Source organism: Saccoglossus kowalevskii, chromosome 2, assembly GCF_978046115.1.
Source record: "Saccoglossus kowalevskii chromosome 2, keSacKowa6.1, whole genome shotgun sequence".
Taxonomy (NCBI): Eukaryota; Metazoa; Hemichordata; class Enteropneusta; family Harrimaniidae; genus Saccoglossus; species Saccoglossus kowalevskii.
The window spans coordinates 870001-887403 of NC_140642.1; the positions used below are offsets into that span (position 1 = coordinate 870001).

At 35.0% G+C, this 17403-nt stretch overlaps 1 protein-coding gene, 1 long non-coding RNA gene and 1 pseudogene across 2 annotated transcripts in view; 1 reads left to right on the plus strand and 2 right to left on the minus strand.

Moving 5' to 3' along the window:
- Positions 1-2660, plus strand: part of LOC146748043 (uncharacterized) — a 3746-nt gene extending 1086 nt beyond the window's left edge. The window contains exon 2 of the long non-coding RNA XR_014931534.1: positions 2421-2660. This is a non-coding gene — a long non-coding RNA (uncharacterized LOC146748043). The remainder of the gene's footprint in view (positions 1-2420) is intronic.
- Positions 2661-8522: 5862 nt separating this feature from the next.
- On the minus strand, positions 8523-10842 carry LOC146748044 (uncharacterized; annotated as a pseudogene).
- A 3401-nt stretch (positions 10843-14243) lies between these two features.
- The window catches only part of LOC100368501 (exonuclease 1-like), a 76223-nt gene continuing 73063 nt past the window's right edge, over positions 14244-17403 (minus strand). Inside the window, exons 14-15 of the mRNA XM_085507698.1 lie at positions 15191-15329; positions 14244-14568 (exon numbers count right to left, since the gene is read on the minus strand). Coding sequence (XP_085363824.1) covers positions 14499-14568; positions 15191-15329 — 209 coding nt within the window. The 3' untranslated portion in view covers positions 14244-14498. The remainder of the gene's footprint in view (positions 14569-15190; positions 15330-17403) is intronic.

Genomic DNA, 17403 nt, shown 5'->3' on the forward strand with positions numbered 1-17403 from the left:
TCTTTGCGCACAAAAGAAAAAAGTAAAACTCATACTCAAAATAACTTTTAATTTAGCATGGATTTAAACTAAATTTCAATTGAATCTAATATTCTTTGCTCATCTTTGATTTGATTTGAATGAGTTGTAGAGATCAATATAAAGGGGAAGTGAATCTTAATGTATGCACCTAAGGTAGAAATAAACAGAAGACACTTATTAGTAGTATTCACGCAGAGCTCTTCAGCAAAGGCTAAGAGGTCCAATACGTTAACCTGTGCTAAAAAAATGTGCATGAATACAGGCTAAGAAATACTAGGTACAGAGTAAATCTGGTCAGTCCAAAGCCTTAGCACAGGCAAAACAAAACAAGCATGAACGCTTAGCTCGGCTAAAAAAACCATTGTATTTAATGTTCATTTAGGAGATTTACTACTATATTCATAACTTTTTATTTTGGTGTGCCATTTCCTGCATGACAATCAACGCTAACACATATAGAGAGATTGACTCAAGAAAAAATGTACCGATGATGAGATACTGTGCTACTTCCTGTTATTCTGCAATTTGCACTTTCTGAATTTGCTTTGGTATTGTTTTATAGCTGTAGAACTAACCTTCCTACTTACTCTTACTGAGCACTCATAGTTAAAATTTCTGAAGATTTTGCCTATTCTTAATAAGTTTGGGCGTTCCTTACCCCGTGCTAACCATTGTTTCCTTCTGTGCATGAACTCAAACATATGAGATTAGCTTAAATCTTAGCCCGTACTTTGTGTAGCATGAACACTACTTTTGAAGATACAGGGGGCAAATGGGCGAGACTTAAACAAAATATAATGAAGGTGTAATATGCAGTCAGTAAATGTCCTAGGCATTTCTGGGTCAGCCAAATTGATCATGGGTACTCTTGCTCAACTTGGACAAAAAAATATTTAGTCTATATAATGGTACTTAAATCATAGACCTTAGAGAACAGGGACATGCTACTGTGGCTACCCCTTTCATGTAACCTTAGTTATAATCCCCCTACCCAAATTAACACCTTAGAGAAACTGATAATAAATCTATGTCAACACCACTGTTACATCCTCTCCTGTTTCATAAGCCAAACATGGCTGCCAGGGTGTAGCATGGAGGTAGAAAAGAGTTCTACCTCCATGGGTGTAGCTACACAAAATGAGACAATTTTGTGGTTGGAATATAATCAGAAAAATTAAATTTGATCAAAACTTGAATAGCCAAGTCCATTCTATTGATGCGAGTGAAACTAAAAATTAACAATTTTTATTTCACTATGAAATCAGGAAAGGGAAACAAAAATGGTAAGTTTTCTCTGCAAGGAAACAAAACTGCCTAAAAGTAAACAATGACCTGTGGAAATTTGTGTCATTATAACAAGTGGATTTTTCATCATATTTAGAACAGATATAGCATAGTGCACTTGTTATACACTGACTAATGGGAATACTAGTAAAAACTGTTTCAGATGTATAAATCTTCTAGGTACATGTATATGTATTAATGAGATTATACAGGAGGTTATAACCCACATTGCACATTGTCTCAGACAGAAGTTGCATGACCCTGTTTTCTAAGGTCATGCTTAAATCATAACCATCTGAATACCATTATTTCACTTTTCAAACTAAACTGTTTTTATATTTTTAATATCATTTTTTTGATTTTGAAAAAAAAATATAGAAACAATATTACACTTAACATAATTACTCTATTAGCAGCACATGCACTTAGGTAAATTACAGGGATCTTCAATGGTCGAAATATGTAATATTTTCATGATTTAGTATCCACAAATGTAATTTTAGAGCAAATATGGTATTGTATTGGATCATAATTATAATACAATTATTTATTTTGTGAAAGTACCTGGGGATCGATGAAGTTGTACATGCATGGTGGCATTCCCATTGTGGAGGGACTCTATAATTTTGTGTGTACACAGCTTCCTACTTTGAAAGACAAAATCATGCAGCTGCATTGTTACATAACTTTCTTTTGTCTCTTGTAGGAAGTTAAATCCCCCTATTGTTCTCAGAAATTAGGTTCCCAAGTACAGCAATGTACTGTTCACAGAGGGACTGTGTACTGTCCTAGTCTCTCAAGAGATGAACTGTGTGTATATATGGCATAACCCCTAATATATTCGGTTAGGAAACAATTTGATGTTATTCTGTTTTATTTGATATTTATATTTTTTCAATCAGAATGTACCGGGTATCATCTTTTTGGAAGTATATCTGAGTTGCATAGGGGAAAAATTGACATATCACAAGATGTCATTTTATCCACATTGTTATTAGTGAGGACAGAAATATGCCAAAATACACAGACACCACAAATTTTTGTTTCCAAAATTGATTACAAAGTGTCTTAATTAAAAAGTGTAAGCTAATAGCAATCTGAATTATTTTTTGCAGATAATGACAATTTAAAAAAAGGAAATACTATATAAATGGAACGTAAGAAGTTGAAGAACCAGAATTTATGGACGTTAAGGGAAAAAAAAAGTTTAACCAGTATTGATGGATGCAATGGTTTAGCATTTGCATGTTTATCAGTTTTACATTTGCACACAGATTTTGAAAGTTCCAAGTGTGTAGAGTTACTGTACATTCCTTTTTTTATGTTTTCCCTCAAATAAAAGTGACATCTTTCAACTGGTATTTCATGATTTTCAGCTATCTTATATAGTTCTTCTTGCTGACCCTTTTGTACACACCCACACTCACTCCACAATCTTTCATCTTCTTAATAATAATTAACAGGAAAATATTATTGAAAAAATCCTGTAGAGATCAAAAACATGAACAAATTTGACACGCCTACATCTTTGAGAAAAAATATTTTACACTAGAAAAAGAATAGCACAAAAACAAAGAGGAGAAAAAACATTTTGCACAGCCCCCTCCTTAAGCTAATCGCCTCTCAAGAAAACTTGATGAATATCTGGAGGAGTATGACATTGCAAACCTAAAATATTATTATCCACTAAAACAGTCTGTATGGCTGTGCACTACATCATGATTTTTAAAAAACAAAACAAAATATTGCTTACATATTTTTGTTTTGTCTAATGTTTTCATTAATTATCCAATTTCTGTACTTTATGTGTTTGTACACTGAGCTGAATAATTAAGATGATGTTTTGAAGCACAGTGATAGAGGGACTGTGTTTGAAGCAATGTTTTAACCCCCCCCCCTCCCCACCCCCCCATATGACATTTTTACTTTGCAAAGCTGTACCTCCCAGATTTTTAGTTGTTTATGCATAGATGGTCTTTGGTTATAAATTATTTACTTTCCAGTCATTTTTGAAGTGTAAACCTTTGTCATACTTTCTGCTGTGTTGACTTCCTGTCACTATGCTTTTGTTTCCCTTTGGTTAGCTAAACATATGAACACTTGTTGAAAATCACACTTGGAAGTAAGAGTTTCTAATGGAATAGCAAGCAATCTAATCTATTCCTGAAATTGTTAAATTATATATAGTGTTATTTGAAAATGTCAAAATAAACTTCTAGGAATCTGTTATTCAGTTCAAAAAATAAACTGGTTGCATGCAGAATCTCAGAGAAACAATTGCATGTACATGCAGGAATGGTCGGATGTTGCAGCAGCAGAAGTTTGGGCCTGGACATTCCAGTCACATTTTTAAAATGATTTTAAATAATGTACGTATTCTTAACAAACTGTTACATGAGAGGGGGCAGAGCATGAAATAATATTTTAGTTTTGGAAACTATGCAAAGATGTGTGTTCAGTAATTCAATACCTTTGATGAGCCATTATTAATAGCACACATTAGGTTAGATTTGAATAGATTCCTAGTAAGATTGGTGCATTCTTAATTCAAAAAAACTTAAAAAGTTTTAATACTACTAAATTATACACATGTTTGATATAATTTATTGTAAAACATTAATGTTGTTGTGAAAATAGTTTCATACAAAACGGTGAAAATTTGCCAAAATCCTTATATGTGTTGCCAGTGATATGCTAGTTTCCATTGTTATTTAAATGTACTCATCAGGGAGGTAATCCATTACAAAACATCACTAATCCACAGTAGTCTGGTTTCAGGCTACACCAAGTCATAGTCATAAGAGGGACTTTGACCAAGTACAGGCTAAGATATAAGTGAATCCCAAATGTTTGCATATCAGCTATACGCAATTGTGTTCACTCACAGGAGGGCCCAACAGTTATAGCACAGGCCACAGTGTTGAGGGTCTGTGCACTGGCTAACAACACCCAAACTTGTTTCCCAAGGGAGGCAGCAATTATGAACAAACAATTAAACAGCAATGGTACAGTTCTATAACTACACTGTTAACCGAAATAAACCAACCACAAATTATCGAAACAACCACCATATATTTTTCTCCCTTAATATTTTTTTTTTTTCATTCCTTTTCCATGTTTTATTGATTTATAATGCTTATTTTTTTTTATTAATATCATCACCAGTTTTTTCAATTGTTTTTTTTTTTAAACCATTGTGGTGCTTCCGATACTAGTTTGCTGATAGTTGTTAGAAGGGAATTTTTGTGATGTTGATTGGTACACTCAAAAGCAATATCACATGTGCAATTTACGTTACACTCCAAAACGGCATGCGTGCGCATGCGAAACACCATATCTTCGACTTCTGGGGAAGTCGTCAACTAGTATCCCACCAGTCATTAATTACTCCGTACACGCTTCCACACTGATTGGGTCGCTGTAGTAGAGCATACAACAACGCCAATTTGGTTCGCTGTCTACAACATGCACTAATAAAACTCTGCATTCTGTAACGCCGTTATATACTGTTCCTGTGCATCCAAATAAATCGGTCTGTCTACGCTCGTGTTCCAGTGCACTTCGCTTCATAAATTAGAATGAAACATGTCAGCAGCAGAAATTTTGCGTTCGTAAACAGCGCCCCTTAGCCCGTGCTAAGGACTGGCCCTCCCAATGCATGGATGCAATTGGGTCTAGTCAAAACATCAGCTAAAATCTTAGCCAGTACTTCATGTAGCATGAACACTATTATTGTACAGCATTATAATTTGTATTTATGTTCCTTACCATACAAAAAACCTCTGAAGGTTTTTTAGTAGTGTAATAAAGTTATTATTAGTTATTATTATTATAATACCGTGAACAAACAAACATGCCATTCACTGCTAAGTCAGCTAGCTACACACATGGAGCTCTATGCTAGGACCCCCCCCCCCCATATAACTTACTGAACCACCCAACACCGTTTTGTACACATGCAGTAGTCGTGGAATATTTTCACAGATAATTTTCATATCACATTAAACCATTCATAATAGAGAAAATAGCAAAATATAAAAATAAAGCAGAGCATCATGGGTATTTTTTAGTTGACTGTGTCTTAGCCACTTTAAAATCACCTTCCATCAACTTTTCAACATAAACTTCTACAGTTTATAACACATGTTATGAAAAGTTACTGGTTAAGTATTTCAATTTAAAATATTATAGTTTGGGTGTATTTGAAGACTAAACTTTAGTTTTTTGTCATTATTAAAATGGGAATTTTGTTTATGTTTGAGCTTAACCCCACTCATAAAGACAGGCTCATTTTCGGATTAATAACTCGCTGTTTATGTGACTTTTTGGAGTAACTCCCTGTGACTTTTTGGAGTAACCAGCTGTTTATGTGACTTTTTTTGGTGGAAAGTCAGTTGCTGAGTATTTTTGGGGTTGCACCCTTTTCGAAGGTTCAGTAGTGAATGTCTTGTTTGTTTGTTCAAGGTATTAAAATGCTGGACATTGCCTTTATAAGAACAGGATGTAGTACAGAGTCTCATTGTCAGTCCATTTTTATCTCAAGAAGTTTAGTATAGTTATGAATAAGAATAGTTATGAATAGAATAGTTAAATTTTCAAATGGACATCAAGTACAATGGTATTTTGGGTGATTAGCCTGGGCTCAATGTTTGCACACACTTCATTAGCACCCGTGATAAGGGTCTAGACCGAATTTTGAAAACGAGTCATCTTCTATGTTCAATAACCTATTGCATTATACTATATATTATTAAGTCAACAGTATCAAGTGCATGATTTGTTGTGATTTTAAAAACAAATTAACCCAAAACGTCGTATTTTTTCAAGATATATAATTCCATATTTCAAATTTTTCAAAATCTTGTATTTTACGTTTACCTACAATTGTACTGGCTTAAAATTGAAGCAAACTGAAGCGAGTGAGGAAAAAGAGGAGAGCTGTCAATCCCCATGTGCCATTACCGGGTATATCTGTGACATGAAAAAAAAAATGACCATTTTATTCATGTAATGAAAAATAAAATGATCATTATAATACCCATTAAAAAAATAGATTGTCACCCACTCCATCATTAAATAAAAAATTACTATTATTCTGACCAGTGTAAAAATAGTGGTCATTATAACTACCAGTTTGAAAATACTGGTCAATATTTTGACCATTAAAAAATTTCTGGTTGGTATTCTGGCCATTAAGAAAATAGTGGCCATTACAATGGCCAGAAGTGACTTTTCAAAGGGGTCTGAGGGGTGAAAAAAACAGAGTTAAAGTGAAATGAAAAATTATTATAACCTCCTCACTAGCCTAAAAGTATGAATAAATATTCAAAAGTTGTGAAAATTAAATCTTTCCGAAACGCGACGGAATTTCCGAAAGTTATCCGGACGCTGTTATATATATATATACATACATATATATATATATACATACATATATATATATATACATACATATATATATATATACATACATATATATATATATATATATATATACATTTATACAAGTCATGTTATTCTATAAAACATGATGAGATTAATACAGTATATGTCATTTTATTCTCATTGACAATTATTGATCTTGTTCTTTTCTGATCAGAATTGTTCACACTAAAATTTGAGCCATATTTTTTGTTGGCTAAAAATGTTATTGCTTAAAGACTTGCATTCTCAATTTTGCCTGTTTTGCCGAAATGTAAAAACAAGTACATGTATACAACATGGATGTAGATTGCTTTTTCTCCAGCTAAGGAATATCCTAAAATGACATAGCTAACACTAACTAAAATAAAAATCACCTCTGTTCACCAGTTTGTGTCCTTTGAAGTTTTCTATCTGCATGAATGTTATGGTCTAGTTCTGCTAGAAGTGTTCTTGCTCTGTAAACTGGTGGTGAATAGGCAAATCTTTTGGCAGCATACATCAAAATATGTTGCTGACAGGTTTCCAGTTCTGCAGTACTTCTGTAAATACGGTAATATTTATTGATTTGGATAAGAATTTAATATTTCAATGTTAAATAGTTTACTGCAATAACAATTTATGTGTGCAAAAGCAATATAAATAGTATGTAATGGAATGGTGAGAAGAGAAAAAATCATCAAAACGAAGCGTACAGTAAACGCTGAAACAACATGGATGACACGGTATCTGATTTGACCTTTGTCTTCAGAGTGGAATTGTTGGTGAAAGTGAGGTGGGTGGTGAGAATGAGATGGTGTGAGTGAGGTGGGTGGTGAGAGTGGAATGGTTGGTGTGAGTGAGGTGGGTGGTGAGAGTGGAATGGTTTGTGAAAGTGAGGTGGGTGGTGAGAATGAGATAGTAGGTGTGAGTGAGGTGGGTGGGTGGTGAAAATGAGATGCTAGGTATCAGTGAGGTGGGTGGTGAAAGTGGAATGGTTGGTGAAAGTGAGATGGTAGGTGTGAGTGAGGTGGGTGGTGATAGGGGAATGGTTGGTGAATGCGAGGTGGGTGGTGAGAGTCGGATTGTAGGTCAGAACAAGATTGCTCTGTAAGAGGATGATGTAAAACATTTGCTGACAAAAATTTATTTTAATATTTATTTTATTACATTTTATTCATTTTATTATTACATATGTGTACTGCAGTTTATTTTGATTCATCCCTGAAATCAAAATCGGTATTTCCACACCTCATATGCAAGTGAGGTCTGAGAGCAAAAAAGTAGTCCCTTCAGGAGTTCCGTTTATATTTGGACAGTGACTCAGATTAGACGTCTGATTATTTTTTTTTCACACAGACAGTGACACTAGTTCTACACTGGCACGCGTTGCTAGGGCGTAACATTGTCTTGGAACATATTATTTTATTTATTACTTGTTTAGAAAAACATGGTTCCATACAATTATGAACGTATCTTGTCTATTATTGTGGTCACATAACATACCGTGGAATACTTTATTTGCACTGGCATTTTATTTTCCCTGTTTTACCTGAAGTCAATTTTCTGCAAAATAAATTCCAGTGAAAATGCAGCATTCTCTATACGTTTCATCGAGTCTTAATACAACATAGTGAAAATTAGATGCACACTGTTTCTGTTTTAGTCTGTAAATTTATTTAAACTAAAACAGCTAAATTGTCAGAGATGTTGCATGCAATACTGTATTTGCTCTATTAGTAGCGCATGCTCTTATGTAAATAACAGAGGTGTTTCTATGGTCAAAATACATCATATTTTAATAAATAAGTATACAATCAATGCAATTGTTGATGGTCACACTCTGCACTTCCCTCAGTATAGGGTAGTACCAGCTGTGTTCATCCACAACATGGTGAAGTGCACCACCCCACATTCCCTGTAATCACAATAAAGGAAAAAAGTCATGATTGTATCGTATTTACCCGGGCAAGAGCCCATGCCTGATCATTTGCCCAGGGGGCGAAAAATAACATTAAAAGTGGACTTCTTCTGTTTACGTAATTTACATTAATTTTTCATGATTTTTTTATCTGAATCATAACAGTCAGTAAGTGTACAAAAAGCAGGAACAGTAGTTCTCTTTTTTAAATTCGTTTGGTTGCTGCTTTCTCAGAGAGCCGCAAAGCATGTGTCGCACTTGTTTGGCTTTACCATCATCGACGATGAAACCAATGTTGCAATATTGTAGCAACCTGGGAGAGTGGTTGAAATCACGGTGTTTTGACTTAATAAAATATTTGGTAGCAGCTTGCAAATCCATAACTTGGTTCACATTGCACAGCTAGAGACGAAGCAAGATAGAATAATGTGAAATTAAAAATTATACTTACAAAAAACATATCGTAACTGGTAGCTTTCTGGCAACAATACCAAAAATGGTTAACAATATGGGAACTCCACTTCAGTAAAGGTTTACATTCCTTGTTTTGGGCAGCCTGGGAAGAAATATGAATGATTTTCAAGCAGGGATATTAGACTTATCTGTAGTTTAAAAGTACAAAGGAATTTGAAGTTTATCTAAGCAGAAGAATTTGGAGCCAGACATTTATTAACAAGCAACATTGTCCTTGTGCTTCCCAGTCTGCAATACAGGGTCACACAAACAAACTCATGTGAAACTGGAGTCAATAAAATGCATGTTAATATCCAAGAAATATATTTGGAATTTTATGAACACAATTCTCAATAAATTTTCAAAAAGCTGACATATGATATTATATTATCACCATTCACTTTAATTGAACAGTTGAAGCAAAATACCGGTATACACTCACCTGAATTTTTTTTTTTTTTTTTTCAAAGATTTTCAGCTGCATGCCAAATGTCATGTGAATGTTTTATATTTAGATACGCCTTTTCTGAAAAAAAAAGCAAAATGTTCAACATTTATACAACTCTGGCAAACTCATTAGAGACAAAAACGTGTATATGGATTTTTGACAGAAACGCTGCTCAGTTTTGAATAAAACATTCCTTGCTAATGAAGTGAATACTGTAATGCCTTAACAACAAAAGATGGCATGTGAATAAAATTCTGATTGCTAAATTTCTTTTTTTTGTGCACTTGGCCAGCAACTGAATACAATGCTTATTCAAAATGAAAGTTTCGTCTTGCCTTATATTGTCTGGCATACTCAACCTAACCTGTCAATATCACAACTCGGTACATGTTACTTCCACCAATTTACCTCAAAACACACATTAAGCAAAAGAATATTCACAATGCATTATGGGTATAAATTATTGTACTCACTCATCAGAGAGGCAATCTGCATATGTGCATCAGTCACAACTTCATGTATGTTAACATTTTTTTCTAACAGCAGATTCATATTTTCTTCAAAACATTTTTTTTCAAGGTTGGTAGACTTTCTCTCAGTAATCCTTTTGTCCATTGATATCACTGACAAAATTTCTTTTGAACTATTCTCCATTACTGTATATGAACAGTATTGGGCACAGTATTCCGGAGAGTCCATTCTACCATCACCTGGTAGAATATAATTAACAAGTACAACATTGATGTGTTGTTGCATACCTCCTAGCAATCCACTGACGTGGCATATGTATGTTCACCTGGCAGCATTCTATAGAACCTGCACTACTGCTCCTCCCACCGATTAACAAGAAATTATCTCCAGTGCTTTCACATCGTCGGGGCCAAACAAGAGCAGAGATCTGCCAGAGTTCGATTCAGTTCGATCAGAGCCGAAAGAAACAGTGGCTTCAAATACTTAGTATGAAAACAACATGACCGAAAACGATTTTGGTGTTGTGTTGTTTCTTTACATGGTGCGATGCTGGGAGAAAAAGAAACAGTCATGCGTGTGAGACAATGCACTGGTGTTATGATTTAGGTATCTCGAATAAACAGAATACACGGCAGCTAAAATACGCTGAATGTGTTACAGTCTATTCACTTAAGTTATGCCATGTAAAATTACCATCTTGTAATTGTTCAACTGTTGTGATATACTTTGCCACAGGGGGAAGTTTTTTTAAAAAATAAAAATGTTTTGTTTTTGTTTACCTTGAATCTTTACAGCTCTGTTTAGCAGTTTGATTCATCAGGTCAATCCAAGACACAACACTCCTAAAATATGAAATAACAATATAAGTCTGTATTTCATAAGATATAATACATGCATCAAGATGACATTATATGAAACAACTACACAAAAAATATTAATATCATTTTTGAGAAAAAACTCACTTTTCAGATTCAGAAAAGGATATTTCTGACACTTCCAGAGTTCTTAGTATAGGAACAGTTTTACTAGGGCCTGGAGTGGACGATGAAGGGATAACAGACTCCTTAGAATGGTATCCCATCTGACCAAGTAAAAATTAAACAATATTACCCGGTAAATCATGCAAAAATAGCATAACTCGTTACAATTGTACATACAAAAACATGAATAGAACACATATTTTCTGACATTGTCTAGAAGTGAATATAGTAAATAAAGACATGATGATAGCAAGAATCATACCTTTTAGAATTAACAGCCTTTTTTCAAAAAAATTCTGTTGTTTTCTGTAGCTGCATAGTTTGAACACTGGCAGGACTGGGACCTGCAGCTGATGTTGAGGGTACAGTCTTACTAGCATGATACCTGCAGCAAGAGAATAAACACATAATTAAAAAGTCAGAACTGTTTAGCCATTAGTCGGTCTCTCACATATTTTGTATGTGTCCTTTTACATTGGTCATATTTTTTATTATGTGGTAAATTATAATTATGAGCACCCAGTAGTAAAACAAAATACATAGAAATGATTGTTTCACCACGAAAAATTGTGAAATACATATTCTACAAAGTATCCCTTTTGTACACGTTTCTCTAAAAACATCTCGCATCAAACTCATAAATGCACAAATATAAACAACAAAATGAATACATTGAAGTACAATACTTTCTTAACCCTGGCTTGGATAACATTTTTGTTTTGTCTTGTAATTCAGGGTAGATAATCAAATATACCTAAATTTCCCTTCTTATATTAGTATCTATGAATATATCCCTTTGCTATAGATATGCTAATTTTGGTTTCAGTTGAACATGGAGCTCCATGAGTTGAACAACAGGAAGTGCTCTGTTTCTGCCAAATGATGACATCACATGTTTAAACAATATTTTATCAGTACTGTCTATATTTAAAATTAGTAGGATGTGTCTCACAGTGCAAACATGACTATTTAGGCCAGCTTTATTGTTTATTGAAACACTTAAAATTCGTCAGGAATTAAAATGATTACACTAGAACACATATTTAAAAATAAACATACAAATTTTCAAAAAATTACTTTCAATCAAAATTGAAATGGGTCGTCATAAAAAAATCCCATTTAACAACAGGGTTTGTGACATGTGTAACAAAGGTCTAATTGAGGATGAAATGCATTTTCTGCTGGAATGCAACAAATACAATGAGTTGCGTGCCAAACTGTTCAATAAAGATAAGGATATGATCCCAGCATTTGAAAATAAACCTGCAGAGAAAAAATTCATGGAATTGTTACAGAATGAAAACGTTATTATACCAGTAGCACAGTTTATAAGTAAAAGCTTTGAAGTCAGGAAGCAGGGTCTTACTTGACATCTTTATGCCTGCTGTCAATTTAGTAATTTCATATTAGTTAGTATTTTAGAGATTTTGTATTATTTAGTAATTTAGTGATTGTATTTGTTATTTAGTATATTGTGTTTTTTGTTTTATTTTTATATATATTTTTCTTCTTGTATTTTGTGACCATTTTCTTTTCCTTCGGGGATTGTGTAAGAGTCAATAAGTAAATCTAAAGCATGACAATGAGTTTAAAAAAAAAAAAAAAAAATACAATTGAAAAAACTGGTAGAGAAAATAAAATAAAAACAATTTGTCATTAAACAATTTCAAACAACTTAAAGATGGAATAATACTAATAATACACTCATCCACATGTGTTAAGGCATTGAGCTAATACATTTTTTTTAGCTCCATGGCTAAGGTAACAAAGAAATGAACAATGTTATCTAAACAACTATTTGCTTACCAAGGCACAACAGAACAATAATTCTCAAAGACGGAGTTACACCCTTGGTTACGTCATGATCCCCCAAACGTTGCCAGGACTAATCACAAACAAGAATAGACAATGAATTTTCGGATTAACACCTCCGTTGTTCCCCATGCTAACCAACTTTTCCCCACGCTATTATAAACGAAAAAAATCTGTTGTTTCCACTGACTTCCTGTTGCGTTTCGTCTTTGAGAATATAAAATAAAACTTGTTACAATGTGTCATACATGATTCCTAAATCCGTTGTGGCCATACATATGCCAAACTTTCCCAGAAAAATACACAACACAAGGATATAAACGGAGGATACATAACCCGTGTATTGTACTACGCAATAAGACATTGAACACAACTCACCTAGCGAATAAAAACTTGGCTACGTTTGCGTCTGAACCAAGAGAGTGCTCCAATTTTATGGCAATCCATCTGTCACCTCTTGGCCAAGAGAAAACTTCGTCGGATTCTTGCTTGTCTGTCGTCGTTTTTTCGCAGATCCGCTCACACTTCGGCGACCGTGCTTTCTACACCCAGTCTGATCTGCCATTTTTTCTGAGATGGTACTGCGCATGCTCTCAGATTATTCACCATTTTACGGCATTTATCGGGACGTCCCGAAATAAATTTAACTTGATATTTGTGCGTTTGTAACACGTTGATAATTTTTTTGCTGCCTATCAGTTTATAGCTCTCTCGTCGCTATGATAGTGAAAAAAAGCTAAATATAAGAAAAATACGAAAAAAAAGCTTGAAAACGCCGCTAATAGCCCTTTAAGAGTCAAGATGCTGACCATAACTATGGCGTTCACAATCATAACATGCAAAAATGCATAGCAAATACCTACATTAAATGTCACAATTAAATACGCAGTCTTTAATTGGTGTTAACGCCTGGAAATGAGCATTCATCATTCTTTTCACTAGCCAATTCTCTTGTCATTGTTACCAATCTGACCTGATTCCTTATCTCTGGTATATCTTTACCCTTGGTCTTATGTTTACCTCATTACGCATATATTCATCAGTCATGACCCTTGACTTGCTATGTCCACATTCTCAGCCTATCCTTGGCTTTATCCCTTATGTCATCCTCATTTACCAATTACGTGCCTACATTGGTGGGTTGTCACCAGGGATTCATGGCTCGGTTCGTGTAACACTGTGCCCGAGGCGAGTCGAATATGACCGAAACACCAAGGGAGATGAGGCCTCAATGACGCCTACGCACACGAGTCCCCACAGGTGGCTGCCTCACTCGAGCACCACGCTGTCATTGTCATGATCTTGGTCACTGGCGACCTAGATCATGACATAGGCGGCTAAGATGCTTTCGCACGTGAGGTCATACCACCCCCCCCCCCCCCCCGACTTTTTCCTCCAATCTCTGTGTCATTTCTTGGGCGTTAAATACAGCATAATGTTCAACATAAACAAATTATATAAAAATAGTTACTTTATTATGAAAACATTACAGGTGAAAATCACTAAAGTCAAATCTCTATTGTTTCACAATTATTGTTAGACTGTAGAATTTAGTTAATGACCTGGTATGAGGAGACCATTGCTGAAAAATGCTGATATTCCAACATGATTTGCAAAGATTAGTAATGACATGTGTAGAATACTTCATTGTAGTTGCTAACTTGGCTTGCACAAGGATGATGTAGTGTTCAAATGTCTGATGAGTGGATCAGTTTATAACATCGCTGACATTGTCCTTTGCTGGAGACATGGGTTCTTTTTTCTTAGTTTTCACACCACTGAGATTGTAAAAAAAAATATCATCATTATGAGTAATTGTAATGGTAAATTGCTGGGCACATATCAATCCCAGCAGTTCAAACTATTTACAAATTTTGCACTACATGTTATTGCTCACATGTGCAATGCAGAATGGGAGAAAACTTCCTATGGTTTATAATAGAAAACTATTATCATACTGGAAACTCACTAAATAAAATAATATATGAAACAATTATAAAAACGAATTTTATATCAATATTATGGCTTTTTTTGTCTACTGAGCACATTTGGAGATAAGAATACTTTCACCATAGTGACCAGTGCATAAATTTGAAAATTTTTGTAAATTTTCAATTTCTGACTTTATCACAAATTCTTTTTTTCTTCCCATTTTCTGTATCCTAATGGCATTGATGCATGACAATGAAAGCTAAAGAAGATGACATGGAAAATTTTGATTTGGCCTAACCCACATTAAATGATGTGTTGGTAGAAGTTAGGTAGGATATTAGAAATTGATAGTACAGTGCCTTCTAATTAACAGTAGGATAGCAGCATAAATGTACACTGATGTCCATATATTAAAAACAACCACAGCCACCATCTACATCAATGAATAAAAAGGTAACTTAAACTTACATTTGTTTAACTTGAAAAACAGTTATTTTCGGTTGTTTATCATTTTCCATATTTTCATAGCTGGATTTCCTTTTCACTCCTGATGTCTTTCTTATGCCCGGTATTCTACATTTTCCCACTGGATTCTTTACACCTTGTACTAGTCAATGACAAAAAAGTAGTTTTAATTGAGAAGAAACAAAATATTTACTACCTTATACTAAAATATATTTGGATATTTAGAGTTCTAACGAATTCTCACTTATGTCCCAGTTAGACTTAAAATACACCACAAATATTCACTTTTGAGATATCATTTTTGGTATGTGTTGGTTCTTGGATATCTAAGCTTAGTCGTCCTGTACTTCGTTTAGTAATTCGAACTTCCCAGTTTGCGTAAAATGCCTTTGCTTCATTATTTGCTGAGGGACGGATGCTTAGGTATGTGCTCTGTAACTTACAGCACATGAACCTAAAAACGTTAGGTAATCGAACAAAAATGACGTTGTACTAAAGTCCACAATGTACGTTCAAAGTCTTCATTTATTTCGTAGCATAAAAACGATTTGCTCCCTCGATTGCTGACCGGGATAGCTGCATTTAGTGTTCATTTCTATGCAATATAAAATCATATCGATGCTGTGGGCGGCGAAGGCTGACAGATTGTTTTGGTTCTGTGGCCGGCTCTCATGGCACGGGCAACTGGCATTAGCTGACCTTTTTTTTACTATTCTGACGTGTTCTGTGCTGTATATAACAGTTAGACACTGACAAGTAAGTAGGTTGGTACTAGCATGGAGCTAGATCCATGGTACTAGTAAACAGCCCGGGACATAGTCAATATAGGAGTCTGAATCAGTTAGGCCCTGAAAATAGCGTCATCGCACAGTATTCCATTAATGAACGAAGTTCACATAACAATCTTATGCTTACAAATTATCCAATAATTATTGACAAGTTGTTACTAGCTTATACTAAAACAAGCCGGCAGGCTGGCTGGTGATCGGCTCCACTCAAAAAACAAGGACATGTTTTCTGTTGTTGCCACAGTAGGCACTAGGCATCGTATACGAAGTTCGCCAAAAAAAACCAAAACACTCAGTCTTTATTTTACTGCTAGGACGTATTCTGCTGTTAATTTATTATTTCCAACCATTTTGCAATACCGGTAGTATTTTCTGGATTGAAGGCAGCATTTAATTCATTCAAAGTTCAAAGTGTACAATGTAACAATGGAGGTGCCGGTGATCTCTTACCGGTGTGCAGGCAACGTATCCAAAATAAAAAGCATGATCATTTAAACACTGCTATTACAAAACTGGCAAGAGGTAATAAATTTGGGGTGAAAGTATTCCAATTAGTGGCGGTACGACCTGCCTGTCAAGTACATGTATAAACAAAATCAGCCAAGCGAAAAAAATCATAGAAGAGTTAAAAAGCAATTCTTGGTGAACAGTAACCCCAACTTTGGGGTCAAATTTCTCGGAAATGAAAAAAAGATATCAAAAATTCAAATAGTAACTTTGTGCCCACACTCAAGCTGAGTAGAATTAGGCAGAGGGTTCCCCGAACCCGCCTATTCACATAGTTTATTACCCACCATATTTTGAACTGTAGGCATTAATTAATCAGCAATTCTGCCAAAGACGGAGAGATAGAATCTAGGTCAGGGGAAGCCCCATGATCCCAAGATTCTTTTCCCTTACGTCATGAACCACGTGACTGAGGCTATATGGCGGCGCCATTACGACTGGCTAATCACTCTTGTTCCTTTCTCTCCGCCTTGAGGACTTAGACCAACGCTACGGAAAGAGTGGGGTGGTTGGGCTCGGAGTCTATGGTGGGTATGAACTATGTGAATAGGCGGGTTCTGAGAACCCTCTGCCTAAATTCACTATGTTCAATTACCCACCATAGACTCCGGTCAGTCAAAATGACTATTTTGAACTGTAGGCAGGGTCAGACGCCGATAGGTGGCGAGTTTTCCGTGCAAACAGAAAAATGATGAAAGTCCTTTCCCAGTCCGGGATGAAACACTCTACAATAATCACTCGACACCTTAGTTAAGACCAAAAAATGGTGGTGTCTTACCTTGCCTGTGCAATCCCCGGAGCAAGAAGCCAAAATGGTGACAGGGTTCGGTGTGCCCAAGAAAGCTAGACCCCAACCCAATTCTGGGGGTAGTAAACTTTTGAAGTAAAGACCGAAACAGTTCTGCATGAGGGCATAGGTCG